The 22,465-nt window shown below is 36.0% G+C and overlaps 1 protein-coding gene and 1 long non-coding RNA gene across 13 annotated transcripts in view; one reads left to right on the top strand and one right to left on the bottom strand.

Moving 5' to 3' along the window:
• The window catches only part of LOC132910772 (uncharacterized), a 158,865-nt gene that overhangs the window by 58,338 nt on the left and 78,062 nt on the right, over positions 1-22,465 (top strand). The window lies entirely within an intron of this gene.
• Positions 1-22,465, bottom strand: part of LOC132910734 (regulating synaptic membrane exocytosis protein 1) — a 153,664-nt gene that overhangs the window by 55,945 nt on the left and 75,254 nt on the right. For 10 of the 11 annotated variants that reach the window (XR_009658840.1, XR_009658841.1, XM_060966675.1 and 7 more), the window contains 6 exons: positions 19,962-20,043; positions 19,412-19,553; positions 16,602-16,856; positions 7,522-7,681; positions 6,308-6,607; positions 2,954-3,161 (listed from right to left, as the gene is read on the bottom strand). Coding sequence is in view for 9 of the 11 variants with exons in the window: in XM_060966675.1 (XP_060822658.1) it covers positions 2,954-3,161; positions 6,308-6,607; positions 7,522-7,681; positions 16,602-16,856; positions 19,412-19,553; positions 19,962-20,043 (1,147 nt within the window). In the remaining 2 variants the exon portion in view is untranslated. The remainder of the gene's footprint in view (positions 1-2,953; positions 3,162-6,307; positions 6,608-7,521; positions 7,682-16,601; positions 16,857-19,411; positions 19,554-19,961; positions 20,044-22,465) is intronic. The other variant, XM_060966677.1, reaches the window with a different exon arrangement.

Here is a 22,465-nt window from a genome sequence, read left to right as displayed (position 1 = left end):
AAATCTCTAAATCTGCAAGTATCGACTGTAAATATTTTGTGAAGATACACAAGACATCTGTATTACGAAGATATGAAAACATATAAATACGAATATCTAAAGGAGCCAATAAAGAAACTGGAATAGTTCGGGAATATCATAAAGACATACGTCTAACATAAATTTGAAATGTGCATCGAATGCGAATGGTCGATAAGCCGTGCAAAAATGAAACGTATTTTTCCATGTTGTTGGATAGAAGATAGGAGAATTTTACGAACCACAAGGAAATTCAGCCGTACGTTATAAACGTCCAACATATAATAACATGGATAACGATAAATGCTCAATGTTGATCGAGAATTAATAAATTCAAACTATTCAAAGTACATTCATAAAATGTTATTCGATTCAAAGTAAAATTCAGTTCCCTCTGAGCTGCTATTCCTTGAAAGTAGGTCTCTTATCTTCTTTCTTCAAAGAGAAAATATTTCGTTTGTAGGGAGGAAGTCTCCGAGGACTTAGAAAGCTGAACCTGGACACTGAACACATAGACTACACGACGCGAAAGTTTCTGTTTCGCCATACACAAACAGAAAGAAGGGCAGAAGTAACTACATTACGGGTATTTTGTAATACAGTATCTGTTGTTACGTGTATTTGAACAGAGACGAGTATCAGAAATTTCGAGAAACAGATTAATAGAAATGACATGGAATTAGGAACGATCTGTTAGTTCTCGTGTTTATCCAGAAACACAAAGAAATTTTCATTGCGTGTATTCTCATAAGGCAAATGAGTCGAGAACGATCTTTCACAAATAATTAAAATCGAAAGAAATATCAATTGAAATTCAGTTTTCACGTATTCTACGCTTATGCACATACGTATGTAGACCTTCTCGAAGGATTATATATAACGCTCATTTTTTAAATATTTCAATTATATTACTGATAAAATTAAGTGGCGATATTGATGATGAGAGAGATTGCAAAGGATTTTTGCAAAGAAAACGATAGCAGTTTGGAAACTGTTTGAAAAGTCTACTTTTAGAGACTTTTCCATATATGAACATTTTACATCAGATATATAAATATATAGGTCTTTCTGCGTGATCAGAGTATAAACAACCGCTTTTAAATTCATTTAATCTTGTTCCTTTTCCAGTCAATTGAATTATTTAAAACTGATTTTGCGACCTTCCTTATTTTTCTCCTTCCTCCTCAAACACGAAACTTTTCTTCGATATACCGAATTATTAAAAGAATAAAAGAGAAGTAACCGCGGCATAGTAAATTGCATATTTAATGGCGGTAATCCATGAAGCGATTGATAACGAAATCCGATAAAACCAAAAGCATTGATGTACATAGATAATGATAACTAATAAGTCAGTGGAGTATATAAAGCGAACCTGAAATGTTGGCCAGACAAGTCGTGTGTACGGTAACTCAGAGTTTGGATATTTAGAGCGTTTTCCTCTCGCAACGCAAAATGAAAGGTAAGCGAGCTACTTTAATGGATACCTAGGAATATTTTATTCGGTGAAATGTCAATGAGAATTAGAAACTGGAATTTGAGTTATTTACGCAAAAGTAAATCTGAGATAAATAGAATCTTGATCATTGCTTTCTTTTCATATCGTATATATTCCACGCTATACTGAAACGAGTACGTAGCACAATTGAAACGTGAAATCTCCATTATCTGAACTAATAGGAAGACAAAATTTCTCGATCATTCTGCTCGATTATTCTAATTTTTATGAAATTCAAAATCTTAGCCGAAATATTGCTTCGAAAGTGGATTGAACCTCGTAGAGAAATGATTCTGACAGACCTGTTCTTGTCCTTTTTAGCCCTGGTTTTCGTTGTTCTTGTGGCTTTCCTGATTTACGTAAACTGTAAGAGTCAACAGAGTCTAGACGCTTATGCACAAGATTGTGAATTTATAACCGAGAAGCAGACAACGATTGCTCATAGATGCAATTGCAGCAATTTTATCATTTGTGCGGTGAATCCGCCAGTTCTTATGTCGTGTCCAGTCGGCCTGCACTTCAATCAAGAGATACAAGTTTGCGATTACAAATTCAACGTGAAATGCGTTCCCGAAACAGGATGTCCACCTTCGTAACTATCAACCTGTTAGTTTTACGAATTCTATTTATTCTATTTGTCTCTGTATAGAAATATCTTTCGTAGTCATTGAGCTGTTCATTTGCAGTTTCGAGAACTGTAATTATAAACGCTGATCCACTGTTTTCAAACTGCGTATTACATGTCTAAAATACGAAGTACACGTATAAATATGTAAAAACTGACAATCTTATCGATCGATGATCGAAAAACGATAACGTGAAATATTTAAAAAGACACTTGTGAGGAGATTAAACTTTATTTACAGTAACTGGCATTAATAATCGAGCATCGTACCTTCCAAGATATTTCTATTACATATGTATTTTTTACGATAGCATTCATCGCTTCATTATCTTCTGATTCACTGGAACGAATATTCATACTTGGTATATATTATATTTCGTTTCTATAGCGCGCGTGATTTTTCAACTAACGAACGTGAAATTCAATATGCCGAAATTTTTGTATAAAAAGCAATATATTCCTTAACGAAGTATTATAATGTTGCGTATAACGAATATCTATGTTGTAGCGTATTTATTATCGAGTATAATCAATATATTGTCAAGCGCATACTTTCTAAAATATAACAACATTTCAAAGTATCTAGATAGTTTTATTCGGGATAGAGGATATTTTACAAACTTCATAATGCTTGAAATTAATCTATCGATAATCCTCGGCATAAATTAGAAATTCGAAACTCGTTTCCAACAGTTAGAATAGCTGAAGGATAGCCCGCTACTATCCCCAAATTTATTCCCTACAAAATTATTCCAGGGAAGCCACTTAATTTGTGCAGGGAAGCATTATTAAATAGATAATATAATACTCACAGTTGAGAGCCTCTTCGTCTGGTGCGACGTTCTTCATCAGGGCCTAAAACAGACGGAGGCACCACCTTTGGCGAAACCACTGCCACAGGAGATGCTTCCAAGTTCATCAGACTCTCATCCTCAGCTCCGACTTCATAGGGCATCACCGGCTTCACTGCTCGAAACGATGATCTACGAGCGGTCGGTCTTTCCTCTGGTTTCCTGCCACCTGGGAGAAAGAAATTTTCATTCGTACGACCGCCTTTATATGTTCATTTAATAACAGCAGTATTATTCTACGGATATATTAAAGTTATCAGAGTTAAGTTGCAGCGGCAGCGAATAAAAATTCAGACAGAATTTAATATTATAATATTTCCAAGATAGAATTAAATTCCCTAAATGCCTTAAATACCCTAAGATTAAGTAACCTAATTCAAATGTAATCCAAACTGTCGTGGTCTCTTATGGCCCAAAGGTATTACTCAAGGGTTAATCCCTTGTGTTTAGTATGTCAGAAACAACTTTCGAGCTATTAATAATTTAAAACACTTTTTCGTATGCATCGCTCATCGTTCAAACCGGTTTGGTATTTTATTATTTCTTAATAATAAACTCCTGTTTTTTAATAATAAATAATAATTTTAAGTTACTTTTACCTATAGTTAATTATGAAGAATTATTCCTTCGGTTTGTTTAATTATTTCAGAAAATTCTGGAGCTATGTCCCACGTATATAGCCGTGTAATCATACTGTTGACTTTTAACCGCTATGATGGATCAAGCATCTTCATTACGTAAAAAGAAAGGAATAAGTTCAAGGATGAGAAAATTATAGAGGTATTTTTAGCAACTTTATATCCTGACACGCATACTGTCGTTCAAGGATCGAATGAATAATTTTCGCAATTACGATCGAATCTCCTTAACCTGCTTCCGTAAAGGGTTTAAACCGAATTAAAGCCTCAAATACCGCGTAACAAGCGCGTAAATTAATTAGAACGATGTTCACCTCGTTACAAAGTATTTCGACCATTAGAGATTAAAGTTTGAGTTAGAGATCCGACCAAAATTAAACGAAGTTAGGCCCGGGCCAGCTTGTGGACATAGATGTGACTAACTAGGAGCCGCGCTTCCTGAAGGCAGCTAAATTCGATTACATGTCCACGGGACTTTCGTCCAGTCTCGTAAGGATCGCAAAAGGCACCGCTGAGATAATCGAATGGTCTGTCCTTTTGTAACTATCCTACGGCGATCCCTGCGGTCGGTCACAGGATGACATACTCTTATGTCTAACCACCATGACAAATATCACGTCTGGGAACAATTTAAACACATTAACTTGGTCGGAACACGTTCGTATATTTTATATATATAAATGGAAGTAAGATAAGGCAAAAAGAAACGATAAACTCGAGACAATGAATAAATTGGAGATTCGGTAGCAAAGATATCCATTATTATCTGGTATCTTACAATGCAAATGTTTCGATTGTGTATCAATGTTTCGCTATGTAAATTCGCTTTTCCACTTTGGTATGCTCTTATTTCGTTGCTTCTTATCGTTGATCTGAATTGCAATAAAATTTCAGAATATTATATTATATATATTTTGTAATTTCTGGTATTAGTATTTAATTTAAGATGTTAATCACATAATGAATTTTCCACTCAGAGACGCTCTACTTTCTCGTGCGTCATTTTATTTCTATTTAAAGCAAATTATGTTATATTTGCATGGACTAAAATCATCTAATTAAAATTGATCTATCTTTGTTAATTTCTTAGTTTCAATTATTATAAAAGTTTAAAAAACGACTTAGTGTCGACAGGTTAATTAAAAGCTTTCTAAAATATTCCAAAATTAATGTTTCAAAAATAAATCTTTTAATATTCTGAATGATTTTCATGATTGATTACGCTGTACGTGACTATTCACCGCCATTTTCAATATATCTGCTCAGTACGTTAACATCAAACGGTATTAGTATTTAAATACACGAGATACGAACGTCAAAGAGACAATTATCGAATTTTCATACTTCGTTTCACTAAATTTAATTTCATCGCGATCGTTGTTCCATTAAAATGACAAAGATGCAGTGCACGCAACGCGGTTAATAATCGGCATTCACTGAGTGCGTTATATCATAATGGAAAACTGCAATTTATCAACTACTTACATATGACGCCCTTTAATTAAAACAAGAATTAATTAATGCAGCCGCTGTATCATAAATTTTCCATGATCCCCAGCTTCATAATATCAAATACGTGGTGAAAAATTACGTTAATATACTTAATTACTAAATCGGCATGCGTCCCCTTTCTGCTTTCGAATATTCTGCAGTTGACGAGATCAAAATTTTGTTATTGCACGTTTCAGCCGTGACAACATTTGTGTCGTAAATTCTATAAAGTTCGCAAATTCTAGAAATTAGAAATGTCAGAAATTGATGCTTTCTAAATAATTTCATTGCAATAATATTGCATGATATTGCGCAATATTGTGCAATACAGCCCATCCTTGCCTAATGAAAGTTTAATCGTAAAAAATATCGTAAATTGTCAGAGATTACGCATAACCGAATATTTAGACTTTAAAAAGTGGAGAAAATCAATCACGCAGAAGAATCTAATAGCACAACGTCGATAGCTTCGAAAGAAATTTAAGAAATTCTATAGAGTACGATCAATGATTTTCGTAGATTCTGAGAAAATATATAATAACAATGAGATATTTAAATACGTTAAATACGCTATAGTTAAATACGTTGTGATGGTTTTGCGGAACACTGCGTGAAGCATGATGTAAAACTTTCAAGAATAATATCGTGAAGAACATTTTTATACGCTTTTCCCATATGTGATGCGGCTTGAAAATTGCATAGCCACACGTCTATAGTTTTCAACACGATCGTTATTACTTGTCAGGTACATGTAACATATCGATTCCCGTGGAGGTAGTGACGTCACACATGCGTGACGGTAGTAATTTTTCATTTTATAACCACATAAATAAAAGAAGTTTATTAATTACAGACCAATGGCACGTGCAGTAAAACCTCCATAATCTTAACGCCTACTAATCTAAACGTTCCACGGTCCTCTGTTAATATTTAATATGAAACTGGTAGCAGATGCGCTAATACTTTGTGTGCGACAGTACCAAAAAAGAGAGTGATAGTATTAGCTGTCCAAAATAAAAAGACAAAAGATGCTTTATTCAGCTTTAGAAATTAAAAAAAGAAAAACGGAAAAATGACACAAAATGAAAAAGTGTATACAAAGTCGGATTTGTACGCTTCCCGCTCACTACCAACGATATACGAAAGATGTACATTTACGTATGCCGTCGATAATGTGTTGATTTACCTTGCGCTGAGATCGACGCTCTTTGTTGAGCCGCTGCGATGGCCATGGCGTTGAGTCCACCGGCTCCTGGTGTGGCATACACGTCGTAGGCTGATGCCCGTCTCGGTAGTTGCACAGGAAGCCCTAAACCAGGTTCCGGATGAGCGTGCTGTCCTCCGCCTCCAGACATAGCCGCCACGTTCTTCATTTCGTCGTCGTACGATCTCTGTCTGGTCATTCTGCGAGCTGTACTACTTGGACGTCGTACATGCCTTCGACGTTCTTCCTCCTCTTCCGGATTCAATATATCCTGTGGCTCTCCTAATGGAACACGAAAGATCGTTATGGTTTTGTGGAAGTCACGTTTTACAGCGAAATGTTCAGATAAGATATAAGACATAATCGTTTTAAGAAATTTAGTATTCAGGTCACGATTGCAAATAGCGATTTCTTAATCTTGCAAATCGAAACATTGAAAATAGTGTCGTACAAAGACACATGGAATATTAACTCGAGTTATGTCTGAGTTATCTCACAAATTATTTCCAGAACGAGTATCAAGTTAATACTCTTCTACCATTTGACATAGTATAAAATTAATGAAACTTTTTCTCATAAACGTTAATATTATCGTGTTAACAACGTACGAAATACATTAACATATTTCGTAGCAAACAGTTTAATAATCGAGCCCAGAACAATAATTACTACGCTTTTATTTACTAATGAAGAGTTTCTAATAAAGTGTACCCATAACACGTGTATTTATTATTTCAAATACGAATATGAATTGTATACTTCAGATGATATCTGCCATTATCATCTGTAACATTGAATGAAACGTATGTTTGTTACATTCCACGCGATATTCAATATCCTACGTAAATTTATTCGTTTAAGAAAAAGGAAAAAGGGGAAACAATACGACTAAGAATTAATTCAATTTGTCTATAAAAAGCTTCAATATCCCTTTATATTTCTACGAGTTCCATATAAACCTATGTTTCGCTATTCTATAATAGAAAGATAAAGATTCCTTGAAAGAAGACTTCAGAAAATAACATTTCCTAAAATTGGATCACCTGCAGCTGGAAATAGCTATTCCGCGTTTATTTCGAAAAGAAGAGAAACGACTGGCGGAGGAGAACATGGTTACAAAGAGTAAAAAGAAGAAGAGAAAAGAACAGAGAAAAGAAGAAAAGAAAGGAATTTAAATCGTGAACAAAGATTCTTACCGCCGACGGAAGATGCTACGACAGCGACCCTCTGGGGACTGGTGGCCCTACCCCTATCGACCTGGTGACGATCCGGTGAGGTCGCCCTAGACCTGATGTTGCGATCCAGGTCCCTTTCCCATCTGAGCTCGTCGCGGCGTTCTCCTGCAACCTTTCGAAACTATAACATTACGACACACAGATTAGAGTTTCACAGGGAGTGACACCATTGCGTGAAGGAGTTATGACTGTTGGCGTGACAGTGCTCACATCGGAGAGTGTATCGTACACTGATACAAGAAGCTATGAGTACGCGGGGAACTGATATGTCTGGAAAATATTGAATGATGAACTAGTTACGACTGCGTTCATACGATTACTCTATTTCTTTTCTCAGTTCTGTCTCTACTTTCTTCGCTTTCTTATCGTTTGTTTTTATTCTCGAGATACGCTTTCTAAATCTAATCGACATTTAACAGCGATCATGAAACGATTTATCGTTCAAATGCAACTGTAATTTTAATTTCCTTTGAATTTTCACGAAACTAAAATTACGTGGGTGAATGAAATATAAACGAGACTTTTGTTTCTGAGCGCGTAAATTTAAAGGGAGCGAGCGGCCGCTTCTAGTGTGCATTGGTTGGGATGTCAGGAGTGGGGAGAGCAGGCCGTTGTCCAGTTCAGACACGTTTGGCGGTAGTATTCAAGATGTCAGAGCAACAAGTACACCTCTCAGTTGCGCAACGCATTATTATTAAATTTCTCACACATGAAGGCGTCAAACCAATAGAAATTCTGCAAAGATTGACTGCACAGTTCGGGGATCAGACACTGTCAAGGGCTCGCGTGTTTGCCTGGCATAAGAAGTTCAAGGAAGGACGTGAACTGGTTGAAAATGTGGAACATGATCGTCGTCCTCGAACCAGCATTACGGAGGAGAACATTCGCACAATAAATGCTGCTTATTACTGTGAGCTTTTGAGGGAGGCAAAGGTTGCTTATCGTTCGAAAAGGCGTAACCAACCGATTCGAGACGTCATTCTCCTCCACGACAACGCCAGGCCTCATACAGCAGCTCTAACCTGCACAACATTAGAGGAAATAAGGTGGACTCCACTTGATCATCCTCCCTACAGTCCTGACCTATCGCCCTGCGATTTCCATCTCTTCGGACCGCTTAAAGAAGCACTAGGAGGACAACGATTCCAAGACGACGCGGCGGTGGAGGCCTTTGTGCGCAATTGGCTTCTGACACAGCACTCTTCTTTTTACGATGCTGGGATCAAAAATCTCCCAATCCGCTGGGAAAAATGCATTTCCAAAGCAGGAGACTATGTTGAAAAATAATATGTGCTTGGCTATGTTATTTCACTGAATAAAATTATTTTAAAAATAAAGTCTCGTTTATATTTGAGTCACCCTCGTATGTTCATTTTTCTTAACGAACAACCACTTAATGCCATTTTTAATAGAAAGGGGAAAGAAGTAACTGCTGCCAGACATAAATCCTTTAATTCGGAACTATTATTTCGTTTGGAAAATTAATTAACTTCGCTACTGTACTCTTTCATAAATCATTAATAACAATCAATAATATTACGCTATCGACAAGTACCGTACGGTGCGAGTACGCAATAAGAGAAAAATTATTGAAAAATTTATTGATTTTTACCGTATCATAAGCCTCATTAGCGACAAAGCTAGCAGCGTTTCGATTGATCTTCTATAAAGACTTCGTAAGTTTTTAAGGATAAGAACAATCATGAAAAGTTATGGAAATCCATGCAAAATATATTACCATAATTTAATTTCTTAAACTCACTTGTAAAATTAAATTGTATTACTATCGCATACCTATCATTAGCTAAAAAAGTTTAGAGATGCTGTTAATACTATCGATATCTATTTTTCCTACCGCTAATAAAATAATTCTAATGAATATACTAAAAATATAATAAGGCAAATATATAATCGGCGATATTTGAGTGAAGCAAAAAACTGGAGTGGGAAAAAAGAAGTAAGAGTAATTAAGGAGAAAATAGGTCATTCGCTGTCAAACACAGTTTGCATCTAATATGATAGAAACCACATTTCTATAATTCCTCATTTAAAAATTACTTCTGTTCAAAAATATTCAGATCAATAACATATTTTTAGAGGCATATAATTTTCTACAATTTTTTTTTTAAATCTTTTTATTATTTATACGAGACTAATAAATATGTTCTTGTAATTATACTATGAATAATTTTGTTACTTTATACAAAAGCTTAAATAATAAATTCCGTAAATTGCAATACGTTCTCTTTTTCATGCAAATTGTCTAATAAATAAGTATTTCGAAATTGAGCTGGATTTATTATTCAAAGGAAATCAGGATTTTCATTAAATGCTGAACAATAAACTAACGAAGATATGCGCTGATCCATTTCATATTCCATAAAAAAAAAAGCTTGTAAGGAATGGAATTTTTACTTGGAGAAAAAGTTAAGCAGTAACTAAACTTTCTAGACCAAATTACTTCCAAGTTTATTTCTACCCTTGTCATATAAAGTTGAGTAATTGAAAATTATCTCCATTTATTCCTTTCGTATTTTCAACAAAGAAAATAACTCGAGTTTAACTGCTATTATACTAGTAACTATCTATATCGATATACTACTTTCACAAGATTTCTTAAATATTTTCTACACAGAGCTTTCATTTGAAAGATTTCCACCTAAATATCTCGAAGGCAATGCATTTTCAGCGAAAGTATCGAATGCAAAAATCTCATGGTTTCGAGGGAACAATACAATTTGTGCTATTTGTCTCTGACTGGTTGGTCTTTACCAAGATTATTTGAAGATCGATTTCCATTTCAAATAGAAACTTGTATATTGTCTTTTGCAGAATCCTATCCTGCGAGAGAAAAGAGGAAACTTTGTGTTTAACTTTTCTTTTTTATTAGACTTCAGTTTAGAAAGACGTTTCGTAAAATAACGATTTTTTTATATTCACAACTCGTAAATTAGAGGATGGAGAACTATGAGATACGAACTACGCTTACTTAATTCTTTGGTAATGATTACATGATAAGGTGAAATGAAAATTCCACTTTTTTATACGATTTTCTAATTACTAGCGTAATTTTTCACGTTTTTTATGTTACTACACGAAGAATAATCAAATCTAGTTTTATATAATCTCTACTTCTCGCTTTAAATTTATCAAATGTCTTCGAAATGCTTCAGGAATAAAAATACGTAGAAACAATTTTTTATCGTGAAAGGAAGACAGGATACAACGATGACATATGTACGAGCCGATCAGCTATTTATCTCGAGCGGATTTATTATTCGCGTTTCAGACTTTGCGTTTATCACGCATCGTATCCCGGTAACCAGATCCCATAAACAATCCCCGGTAACGGCTGCAGGCTCTTTCCTAGCTGTTCGAACTCTTCAAATTTGTAACTTGTTGTCAGAAACTGTCAGTTAGTGGAGACAATTACTGGCGTTGCCATGGCGAGATTGAAAGGCTCGGTGAAAAAGGGAGAGCCGTGGAGCGAGAAGAAAATATAGGAAATCCGTTTCCCAACGGCGATGCCGATGTCACCATATCGGAACAAGTGCACGTGCACATAACCGTTTTACGAAGTCGAAGAGACGTCGTTATTTACGACGAGCTTTACCTGATTCCTACGTTTGACACCGATTTATCCAAAGAATTATTATTCATGTTTCTGCAATTAATTATCTATGGCATCTCTCCTGAAACTGGTCTGTCGAATCGATTTTCGGATTTCGGGGCCGAAGCTACTAGCTGACGACCGGCTGTTCCAATTCGAAGCGTAATCGAGGAAATTGCGTCAAATTTTAACGGAATCGCGGGATCTAATTTTCAGATTCCCCTCGCTAACGCCGGTCGTTCGACGCCGGTACTTCAGCCCCGATAAATTTGTCGCGAACTGTTACGCCGGGGTTCGTGTGTGCTTCGCGTGCTTACGTCACCAACCTGTTTCTGTCGAGGATACGCCACTATACATTATTCATAAGTTTGGTAAACCGTTAATTTGTGAACTAACGATCCTCTGCATTCTTTATCCGCGGCTGCAACCGATGTACGTACATCTCAACAAATCTACTTTCATTGATTGCGCAATAAATTACGACAGAGAGGGGCTGTTTCGATTCATCGAATAATGTTAAGTTCTTCGGAAAATTCGTAGCTTTCCTGACCATTCGGATATTACGTTCTGATTTATTTTTCGCTGGTATGGACGAGGATTGGATCTTTAACCAAACAACGTGAGAATAAAATGTGTTGGGCCTTAAATCGACTGTGTAATACTTCGTTTCATCCTACAAGCGTATAACTGTACGTACAAATGAAATTTGATGGAAGTCTGCTTTAATAAAAATAGTCCTTTTACAGAACCTACTAGTCGTACCCTTTCGACTGACTTTCGCATGCAGGATAACCGATCCTGTCGATTATCCATTCCCCTTGAGTCGGCAATTAGTCAAATACGCGTGTACTTGACAAGCTTTTAAACTCGATTTTTTCGAAGACAAAGCCTCCAATGGAATCCTGTGGATTTTGATTTTCATCTTATATCAACTACCAAGGTATAAAGTCTTCCTGGCCTCCTTCATGCCGCGAATTTAGGACCGCGTATATAAATGTATAGAATTTATTACAAAGCAGGAAAACTTGAAATCACTACGATAGAATTAGCTGAAGCTAATGCTCGGAGGATCTCGTTCTACAAAAGGCTACAAAGGGTTTAACCATTTCAAGAAAGAAACTCAAAGGAGTTCTAGGCGCGATTACGTGGGAAACGCGAATCGAAAATTGGAGAAATGAGTAAGGAAATAGAAAAATGTATTTCGTACTAATTCTCCTGTTACACAGAGATTGAATTCGGTCTCTTTGTTATTGGCAACCGCTAATTTCCGGTTGTGTACCGAGCAAAGATTTAGAGAGACAGAATCTGCGATTCGCGACCTCTTTTCACTTTCTTGTTCCCTTTTTTCGACCGATTTCCGGATTTACCGTAACCCGACGCTCTCAATCCCTAGCCTGCCATCCCCTCCTCGCGTGGCCTCGTCCCTGATTTCAATTTCATTCCACTTTCTTTCGTTTCCGCAGTCGTTTCCAATGAAATGAGATTCTGCCGATTCTTCTCTCGACTGACAAAAACGATTTCCAATAAATTCTTAGGATCGAAAGCGCGACTGTTCTCTTATTCTTAGCTCCTCCTTCTCCCTTTTTCTCTTTCTCTCAATTTGCACACTTTGTATGGATCCCTTATTGCCTGCGTTTCTCTCTCCAAAGAACACTTATAAATTGCATTATGATTGCTATGAATGAAGCCATTAATTGCCGGTTTTCCTTTGCAAATTATTATACAAACGTAGAAGTTGCAATGAAATTTTTAGAACGAAGAAATTTTTAAATCGAACGAAGATGACACAATGAAACAATTATTAGTTGATTTTCCTTTAATTTTTTTATTTCAGCCCCACTTTAAAACTAAAAAGAGATATTTATAATAAAATACTATATATGTATAGTGCGACTATGTTGCAGTAGTAACGAGGCAAAATATAAATGTAAAATGTAAAGGAATCCGATAAAATGTTCCATGTTCAAATATCTTTGAACTAACGACTTCCCCAAAGTAATATTTCCAAAGAAATAGGAGATAAAAGTACTAACACGATAATACGTGGTTGTATACGTGCTCGTAAATATTTAATAATAACATAGAAAGAATAGACCACTTAAAATCATTCGATTTCATCTCGTTGTTTTCCTCTGAACTTTGACCCACTTTAACAATGCTGATAGCATCTAACTGTTAAAGTTTCGTGAAACGCTCTATAAAGAAATTGGTACCCGAATGAAGATTAAAAAAGGAAGGTAACTATTTTATATCAACGAACAGTGTTGTTCGATTAAAATCGTTAAAACGTTGTGTCTATTTTAGAAATTTCTAATAAGATAGTTTATTGTACTTCGGTTTAATTATCGACAAGCATTTACATTATTAGATAAATTGACGTTTTCACAAATTTAGCGAACACTACAATTCCTAGCAAAAAAAGTCCAGCAAACCGCGTGCTAATTCTGTAATTTTAACTTCAGTGTCAACATTCGAAACGTAATTACTAACGTCGACACGCTCATTTAATAATTCGTAAATACGCTTCTCCCAACGACAGCACTCACATAATTAACTAACGTAGTTAAATATTATCAAGTCTTACAACTCCTTCTTTATCCTCTGCAACCTGCGTCATCGTTACTGTTTAACATTACGTGGGCCGCGACGAAGCTCCACGAATGAAAAACTCCGCCGCTCGAGAACGAATGACGCAAATACGAGCTTCTGCTTCCTAGCGAGCTCTTTTCATCTTTCTTTGGCGCGTCCAATTCTTTTCACAAACTTTTAATATAGCGAATGATTTTAGCTATTGGATCGGGCTATAACATGTTTCAAACGAATTTTGGAAAAATTGTACAGAAAAATTTTCCGCTACTCAACCAGGTTTTTCGTCGTTATAATAAGAGAAAACTATACTCAACTTTTCTGAATCATCTCGTAGTAAGGAAACCTATATAAAACTATATACTTAAGACTATATATAATTTATTAAAAAATATGTAAACGAAAATATAGATATCTATGGAGTGTTCTCGTAATCAACGTAGAATGATGAAAATAAAATTCGGAAATCAGAAACACGCACGATGCTCAAATTAATTGCAAAACAGAATCTATTGTCTTTTTTTTCTAATTTTGCCTAGCGAAGCGAATAAAATCGTACATGTGAAAATCTATTTGCGATTGAACATACTTGCACGTTAGTGGCATCAAATGACACATAAACGAGAATTATATTTAATTAATCAAGAAACGTTTTCGAGAAACACGGAGACGCATAATCCCTCAAAGGCACGATCTTCAAAGCCTCAATCTTCAAAGCAGTTGTCTCAAAGCTAGCTTTCGCGTTCTATTTCATGTAACGAACATCCACTTGCTCTCCGACTTCCAGTTAAGTTTCAACTAGAATATCTATACTTTAAGAGAAACCATACACCCCGAAGTTCTAATTTATTATACGAACCGCGGATGGTTAACGAGTCGCCGTATAATATAATTTCTAAATGTCACCTTCCTAAAACAATTTTTACCGCGTGCTCTTTGCCCAAGGTTTTGTCGGGCGAAACTTTTTGTTCGCCATCGTAACTCGTTTCGAAACTTTGTTAATGACTCCTGCAGAAGATCGTAGATAGTAAAATGACCGTCTTCTACGAAGATGAAATTAGTCAGGGATATCTCTTATGCCTCCACGGTACTCGTTAACGAGTGCCATTTAGCCAATGATTTAGGCGAAGGATCTCTCGCAGCTGGAAAATTAACTGCTTCAATTTTATAAAGTGTACACGCTTAACTGCAAAAATAAATAGAGACACAATTTTGGTAGTCCGAAATTAATCTTAAAACTGCATCTCTGCATAAAAAGAGAGAATTTGAATCATCGTATCCTTCTGCCTCATACGTAAGCAATAAAAAAAAAAAAAAGAATAACGAAAGAAGTTAAGAAATCAGCTTTGTTTCCTGTGATTATCATAAACCATGTCAATGAAGACCGATCTTTGACAAAATGTTTCTCATTATGTTTTGTCATTCGTGAGGTTTGTCAAATTGTGACAGTCTATTAGATCAACTGATTTGAGAAAGCGTATCTCGAGTGAAACGTATATGAGAAAGAAAACGTTTGTAAATATTCTACCAATCTATTATCAGTCTTAATGAAACACCCAACCCTTCATAGCTGCGACAACTATAGTCTCGATTACAAGCGATCTATACTATTTTGTCTATCAAATCTCAAAGTTGGAATATTGGAAGATCACGCGAAGAAAGAATTTCGGATGATTATTTTGCGATCGAGAAAAGAACAGGACGAAACATACTTTCGAAGCATAAGGCACGTTGCAACGTACAAACATGCATCTAGCAACGGAGCATCATATTGCGAGACAAATAACCCACGTTGACATCCAGACTAAATAAAATTGCTGGAGGCGAGCGTGCTAGATAGTACTGGTATACCGCCAACCGATCAAAGCACAGCTGCTGGCAATGTTCAGTTCTCGACCGCAAACAGTTACTTACAGTCAGCTAGTGAAGGGTTAATGTTTCCTTTACTTTGATTATTCGAGATAATAATAGGATTAACGCGCTATCGATTGCAAGTACGGCGTTATTTCTGCTGTAGCTAACCAAAAATAGATTACTCTCTGCTAGAGAGTTAGAAACACTTGAGATATCGCGTCGTTAGATCGAAGAAAAATGTGACTGTTTGATTTATACAATGGCCAATTATCATATAGTTGCTTCGTTAATATCTTCTACCTTCTTCTAATATGATTTACGTAGAAATTAATATAGTTCCTTCTGTTGCTCTTCTAACGTATGGACGTTTATTGTGTTTAGAATGGAATATAAATAATTAGAATATAAATAATAAAGGCATATGGGATGCAAGAGGAACATTGTAAGGTCCACTTTACGTTGTAAGTTCTAAATCTGAATGTCAAGTACGAGAGATGTCAAGCTTGATGATTGAAAAAGCGTATGTATACTGTAACTTAATTTTAAGAATATACTAAAAAGAAATATAACTATTCTTCCTAGTCTGGAAGAAAAGAGCTACGAAAAATAAACAAGAAAAAGTAAAATATACCTGGAAAATTGAGTTATTTCGTTGCTGAATCGAAGCGAAAAATATTGACGTTTCATCCGTATAACTCGATATTTTCAATACAAATATCACAAGTATATTCAATACGAGTATAACGATAGTTAAAAGGATGGAAAATAAAGTACCAAAGTAATTATTACAAATATTATTATCTTTGCAGAAGATTTTCATCAAAATCTCCATTCAAACTTGCAATCGATACCATACATCCTATCTTAAGCATGACCGATTGAAATGAATACGATGCACAAAATAGATGTGGCAATGTATTCTGTTTCATTGTCGAGAAGCACGATTGTTTGAGAAGCACAACTCACAGACGTCACATAACGGCCAACTTACCTTTTCGAGTTCCTTCAAACTCGCAGGTGACACATCCGAATGCCTCCTGAGTTCCGGGCTTCTCGGAGGTGCCAGTCCGGAACCGAGACCGCCGATTTGACTTCCGCTCTGACAGCCGAGTCTCGCGTCGCTATGCCTCCTCTGGAGAGCCTCTAAAACTGGCACCTCGAGTAAGGAATCGGTCGATTCCTGTGTCACGATCGGCTGGTCCCGAGACGCGAGTTTTCGTCGACACACGCTGCACCGCCAGGACGACTGAAAAAACAAGCTCGTGAAACTTTCACGCTGGCCAATCGATCCCAGGCGACGAATAAAACGCTCTCTGGCCAACCGATAAACGATGTCGTTTGTTCCATCAGATATTCGATTCGATGGAACACCTTTTGTGTAAGCAGTGACTGCACGGCAAGTTTCACTATCGGTCTACGTAGATTTGTTAATAAAAAGCAAAGTATAATGATTGTTCAATTTTTGAACTGGTACCTCTATTTTATATACAGCGACCTACAAAAGTGTTTTAATATTTGCCACGGAAAGGTCTTTTATGGATACGTTTTGCGTATTGTACAAAATCTTTATTAGCGCTTAGACTGCGGATTTGTTTGCATCTATGCGAGATTTAAGTGTGCAAAAATACGTAGAATATGCAAAGTATCGGGGCTGCAATAGTTTCTGATGGGTATAGCAAATGTCTATATTAATTCTGTCTCTTTACTTGTATTTATAAAGATATAAATTATTGCATAGATATACGCACTTTGATCATGAGACACGATTATGATTATTGTGGTAGGAGAGGTAAATTTGTATTAACATCTATTTGTCGATGTAATCGACGAATGTAATCTGACTGTACGTGAATTCGCGAATTGCCAACGAAATAATTAAAAATTCATATCTAGAAGGATGTGTTAATCATCAGTGGCAATCTACCATAGCGCAAAATCGAGACACGTACGTATGATCCAGCTTTGATTAATTTTAAAGCTGTTTGGTCGAACGAGTCGAGGGGACTAACCGAACGTACGTCAAATAAACACAGGTAACAGGGAAAAATAAGAAAGCACGAAGAATGGCTGATAGAGAGGTATCGCGAGGAATGAGACGAACGAATATAAATAGAACGCGAGAAAGAAACGTACGAAACGACGAAGACAGAAGGAAAAAGAAGATGCAAAAATGAATATAGAATATTCAATGAGGGAAAATGATAAAACGAAATCACAAAGAACATAATGACAATGGCGAAGAGAATACGAAAATGAAAAAATGGAAATAGGTAAAAGAAGATTAGAATAAATTGCATTGTGCATCCGTTAGGCTATTATCTCGTTTTTTTAAATCTTGCTGATATTCGAGATAGATGGAAACAGGGATAACGATAATTAAAAATGGCGGTGAACCAATGGCGTAACTATCATCGACACAGAGATAGACGATATTTATTATCTTATAAAATTTATATATCAAAATAAACGAACAGAACCTTTTTATATCTAATAAAATGTCAAATTGCGTTTATGAAAATCTAATGCAGAAAAATATTTCCATTCGTATTTTTTATATTAAAACAACAAAGGAAGGCGTATTTAAAAAAATAAAGAACCGTATGCTATTACGCGAATTGCCTTGCTTCCTCTAATTAAAAACAAATGTGCAGCCACGAACATCGTTGACGGTGGCATTCATAGAAAATTAAACGCCATAAAAGTCGTGCATACGCCGTTGCAAAGAATTCTCGTTTCCTACTTTAGCCTCTATTTCGCGCAGTGTACAAGTTATATCTACCGTTTCTAATAAATGCTTCTCATTTCTGCGCCGCTTTAATCACTCGATTATTGATTTTCATGCTGCCGTTTACTTTTCTTAATAGATATACAATATGCGTCTTAAGATGTTCACAATTGCAGATTTATTAGTAGAGAAAAAGATCAATCAATCTAAAGTATTTTCATTCGTGCCTTTGATATTAAGTTATTTAAGTATTAAATGTTTCGATGAAACTGCAAGTTTATTTAAAAGAAAGATACCGCGAGTTGTTCGATAAAAGTATTCGTCGTTGCTCTCTACGACATTAAGCCATCTGTCAGCCAAGTGATGAATTCCATCACTGGAAAATGTCGTGTCTTTAGACAGGATCGAATTGTCAGAGCGTGGAGAAAGCAGGACTTTCTGTGAGATCGCTGCGTGGCAACGTAAACCACACGCTGTTTTCGCGGCAAAAGAGATCATAACGTATCTTGTTTGTGACGTGTTGCAGCAGCCAGCTTGTTCACCACACGTTACTCCTTCGAACACCACTTGTTCCGATCGATGCAACACGCCTTATACGATACACAATTTCAATTAGCCAATATGATACAAAAATGACTCGAAGTTTGGATTTCTTCTAAAGACGTTGCATTTTGCCGTGATGAAATTCACCACTAGCCTGGTAGATGGTTAAAGTCATAGCAAACAACGGCGAACACCTTTTGATTGAACAACCTGCTGCATTGCTTTCCAGGTAAACCTTGGGCTTCGGTAAAAATTTGCATCATTCATTTGTACACCTGTATTTAACGCGGTTCCTCGATCCTTTCTTTAAACGCAGCCAAAGATCGTATATCGTTCGACCATTGGCTGAATGTGTCCTCTACATTCCACGAAACCTTTCGAATGCACTTTTGTCGTAGGTAGAAATTATCGGAATTATCGGATGGCAGGTATCCGAAATTAATTGCCGGAGTTATCGATTGATCGTCCCGAAATAGATTTGGCTATAACGCAAGAGAGAGAGAGAGAGAGGGAGAGAGATTTGAAACGCCTACCGGATCGTCGGAATTCGTTGTCGTTGAATAGCAAGCGCAGTCCTCGCAAACTTTGTGTTGGCATTCACAACAAATTCTCGAGGCTTCTTCAGGCGCGAACGACTTCCGACACACTCGGCAATCGTCCCCGGTTTTCGACTTCCTGAAACGTCCAAGTTAACAGACCGTTGAAGTTTTCGTGTTGGAGAATTCCCCTAAGACGAATACGTTTGCATCCGAATACGGTCAACCATCGGGTTTTGGAGCAAACAGTCATCCGGTTCTATGAATTTCCCGAGACTAATGCATTATTTGCTATTATGTATTATGTTGTAGTTATTTGCAAACTTTAAATTTCATATATCGAGCGTGCCAGCTTTCTCGCGCCAACTTTTGTCAAAATATTCTATGGATACAAATAAGAAAATATGTCACGCGGCGCTTTATATAGCGAACTTTTGCATTTGGTTTCAATATTTTAGTACATATAGGGCATTCGGCTATTTTAAATTATTCAATTCACCGTATTCGGATCGTCGAAATTTTAGCATTTACTACTGAAAATACTCACGTCTTCGTTGATTCTGTCGTCGTTTCTTCCTTAGGCTGTGTCTCTTCAACTGGTGTAGCCTTAGAGGGACCAAATTTTGTGACTACGAAACAGAAACAAACCGAGGCAGGTAATCAATGTGTAGGCAAATACAATTTCAACAAATTGCATAAAATTTATTAAGCAACCGTATAATTCTCGAATATTCCAAAATTATATGATATTACTATCAACATGTAACATATATTCTCGTCTTTTTATTTTTTAAAAGATCGTGAAGAAATTACCATAAAGGGAAATGCATGGAAGATGCGAGCAATTTTGTACCTTCTCCTATTTTATCTAGAAATTCTTGAATAACATAATTCAAAGAACGCTATTAACTCTGAATATATGAAACATATGAACAATGTGTAATTGTTAAGGAATAAAAATACATTAAAAATTACAATAACTATATGTACAATATATATATTATAATAAAAAATTGTTCTGAATTTGTCAAATCCTAAATTCGTATTGTCTCCGTTCATGAAGATAAATTCGTAAGGAAAAGTACGTGTAAAGTAAAAGCATATTGTAAATTATGAAATATCCAGAACTCTTAAACGAGAAGCATCCTATTTATTAAACTGAACCAAACGAAGCGCAGTAGTAGTGGCGTATCACAAGAGATACGATATTTAGACCGATTAATACTCCTTTGTTCGTAACTTCTATCGGATTGTACACTGCAATAATCTCTAAAAACAAAACGTAGTCAACACGTACTACAAGTTATACGGAAGCTTGCTTTGTGAGATTACTGTTGAAAATTCACGAGGGCCATCGATAAAGAGACTTGCAAATTTCTGTACAGGGAAAAACTCAACTTGCAGATGTAAGTAAAAACGTCCATTGCGATGCAGTTGTTCAAAGCGAATATCGTACACTAACATCCACAAATTTCAATAACTCGATTATGTGTATAAAAACCGATCTCATTTTTTCCCGTTTTTAGTTGGTTTACTAATCTCGACCATTTATCGAAACTGATAAAATCGTATAACGTTGGTCTTTATATAATATTATTATTAAATTCATAAAGTCAAAAGCAATTCTCGTCGTCTTTTCGCGAAATGAACAGATTCGTGTATCGTATAAAATTGAAATTGTTTATTTAGGATTTGCTGAACGCTACATTAAAATAAACGATTCATCAAGGTATTAGCCCAGGATTAAATCGTGATAGTCCTTCTATCACTCTGAAACAACCTTCTCTATCCCGTATAAGAGCCTTATCTATCTATAACTTGAGAACCAAACAGGATAATGATAATAACACATTATTAAATAATAAATATCACCCTGTGTTAAATAAAAATAAACCAAAATTAACTGAAATCTCTTTCGAAGATGATATTAATTTATTTATAAGTTTACCTTCTCCTTTGCACCGAAGGAAGGTAGAAAAGTCTCTCGTTCCGTCTCGAAAAAAAGCCTACCCCTTAATGCCATTATTTGCGAATTATTTAACGAGTCTCGGTTAGCTAAGCTCTCGAGCCAATAGAAGCTTAAAGTCATTATTGCCGCGGTCCGGGATACTCGAGGGCGTAAAAGGGCGTAGCTGAAAATGCGGTCGAATCGTAACCAGCGTTCGTGTAAATCTTTAAACTGACAAAGAGTTAGGCTCGTAATTACCGCCGCCGGCATGGTCCTCTAGTATACTTGTTAAAAAGTTGGCCGAAAGGGGAAAAGTAAGTAAGAGACGCTGACGAAGCTACCTTCACGATGAAAAATGGTTGCGCGTCTTATAAATCTGTCCAGAACAGGAAAGCGTACTTTAATTTAGAGGAAAATTAGTATCCCGGGGATTTTCAGATCGCTCATTCTGATGACCCTCCAATGGCGATGACGAAAAACAAAACGACCAGTCCGAGTGTAAGGGATAATTCTTGTTAAAAAAGCTTTGAGAAGTTTGTTATTAAAAGTAGACGAATCAAGACAAAATTGCGTTTAGTGTAAGTGAAAAATTTGTAATAACGTTATTAGTGTAGCAGTGTTGCGGACAATGACGTAGTTGCCAGCGCATATTTTTTCTGTACTTTGAATTTATTCGGCTGGTTGCGTTCGGTTGAGTCGATTGTTCGGACGAACGTGCAGTAGTTTATCTCGAGGGTCTGTCGATCGGTCGCTGCAAGATCCTAGGCAGCGGTGTAATAATTTTATAACAACTTCTGAAACTAGGAGATTTTGTAACGATATGAAAATTAATTATCCAAGAGTGATTTCGTCATATCATTTCTTGTCAATGTTATCATGTCTTAATCTTCATTAACGTGCATTTCCTCGCCGTAATAAAGAAATCATAATTTAACAATTTTAGTATCTTAAATAGCTTAGTAAAAAAGATTATAATTACGTTTGGTCCAGTTCGAGATTAAGATTTTCAGTTTAAGACTTTGAAAAAGATTTTTTACGTTTTACAGCCTCCTTCGTAACTCAATTTTTAGATTCATATGCAATCTGTCGTTTAATTAAACTAA

The sequence above is a fragment of the Bombus pascuorum genome, chromosome 9, assembly GCF_905332965.1.
Source record: "Bombus pascuorum chromosome 9, iyBomPasc1.1, whole genome shotgun sequence".
NCBI lineage: Eukaryota > Metazoa > Arthropoda > Insecta > Hymenoptera > Apidae > Bombus > Bombus pascuorum.
The sequence above is the reverse complement of the archived record's forward strand: the minus strand, read 5'-3'. Positions and strand labels throughout refer to the sequence as shown.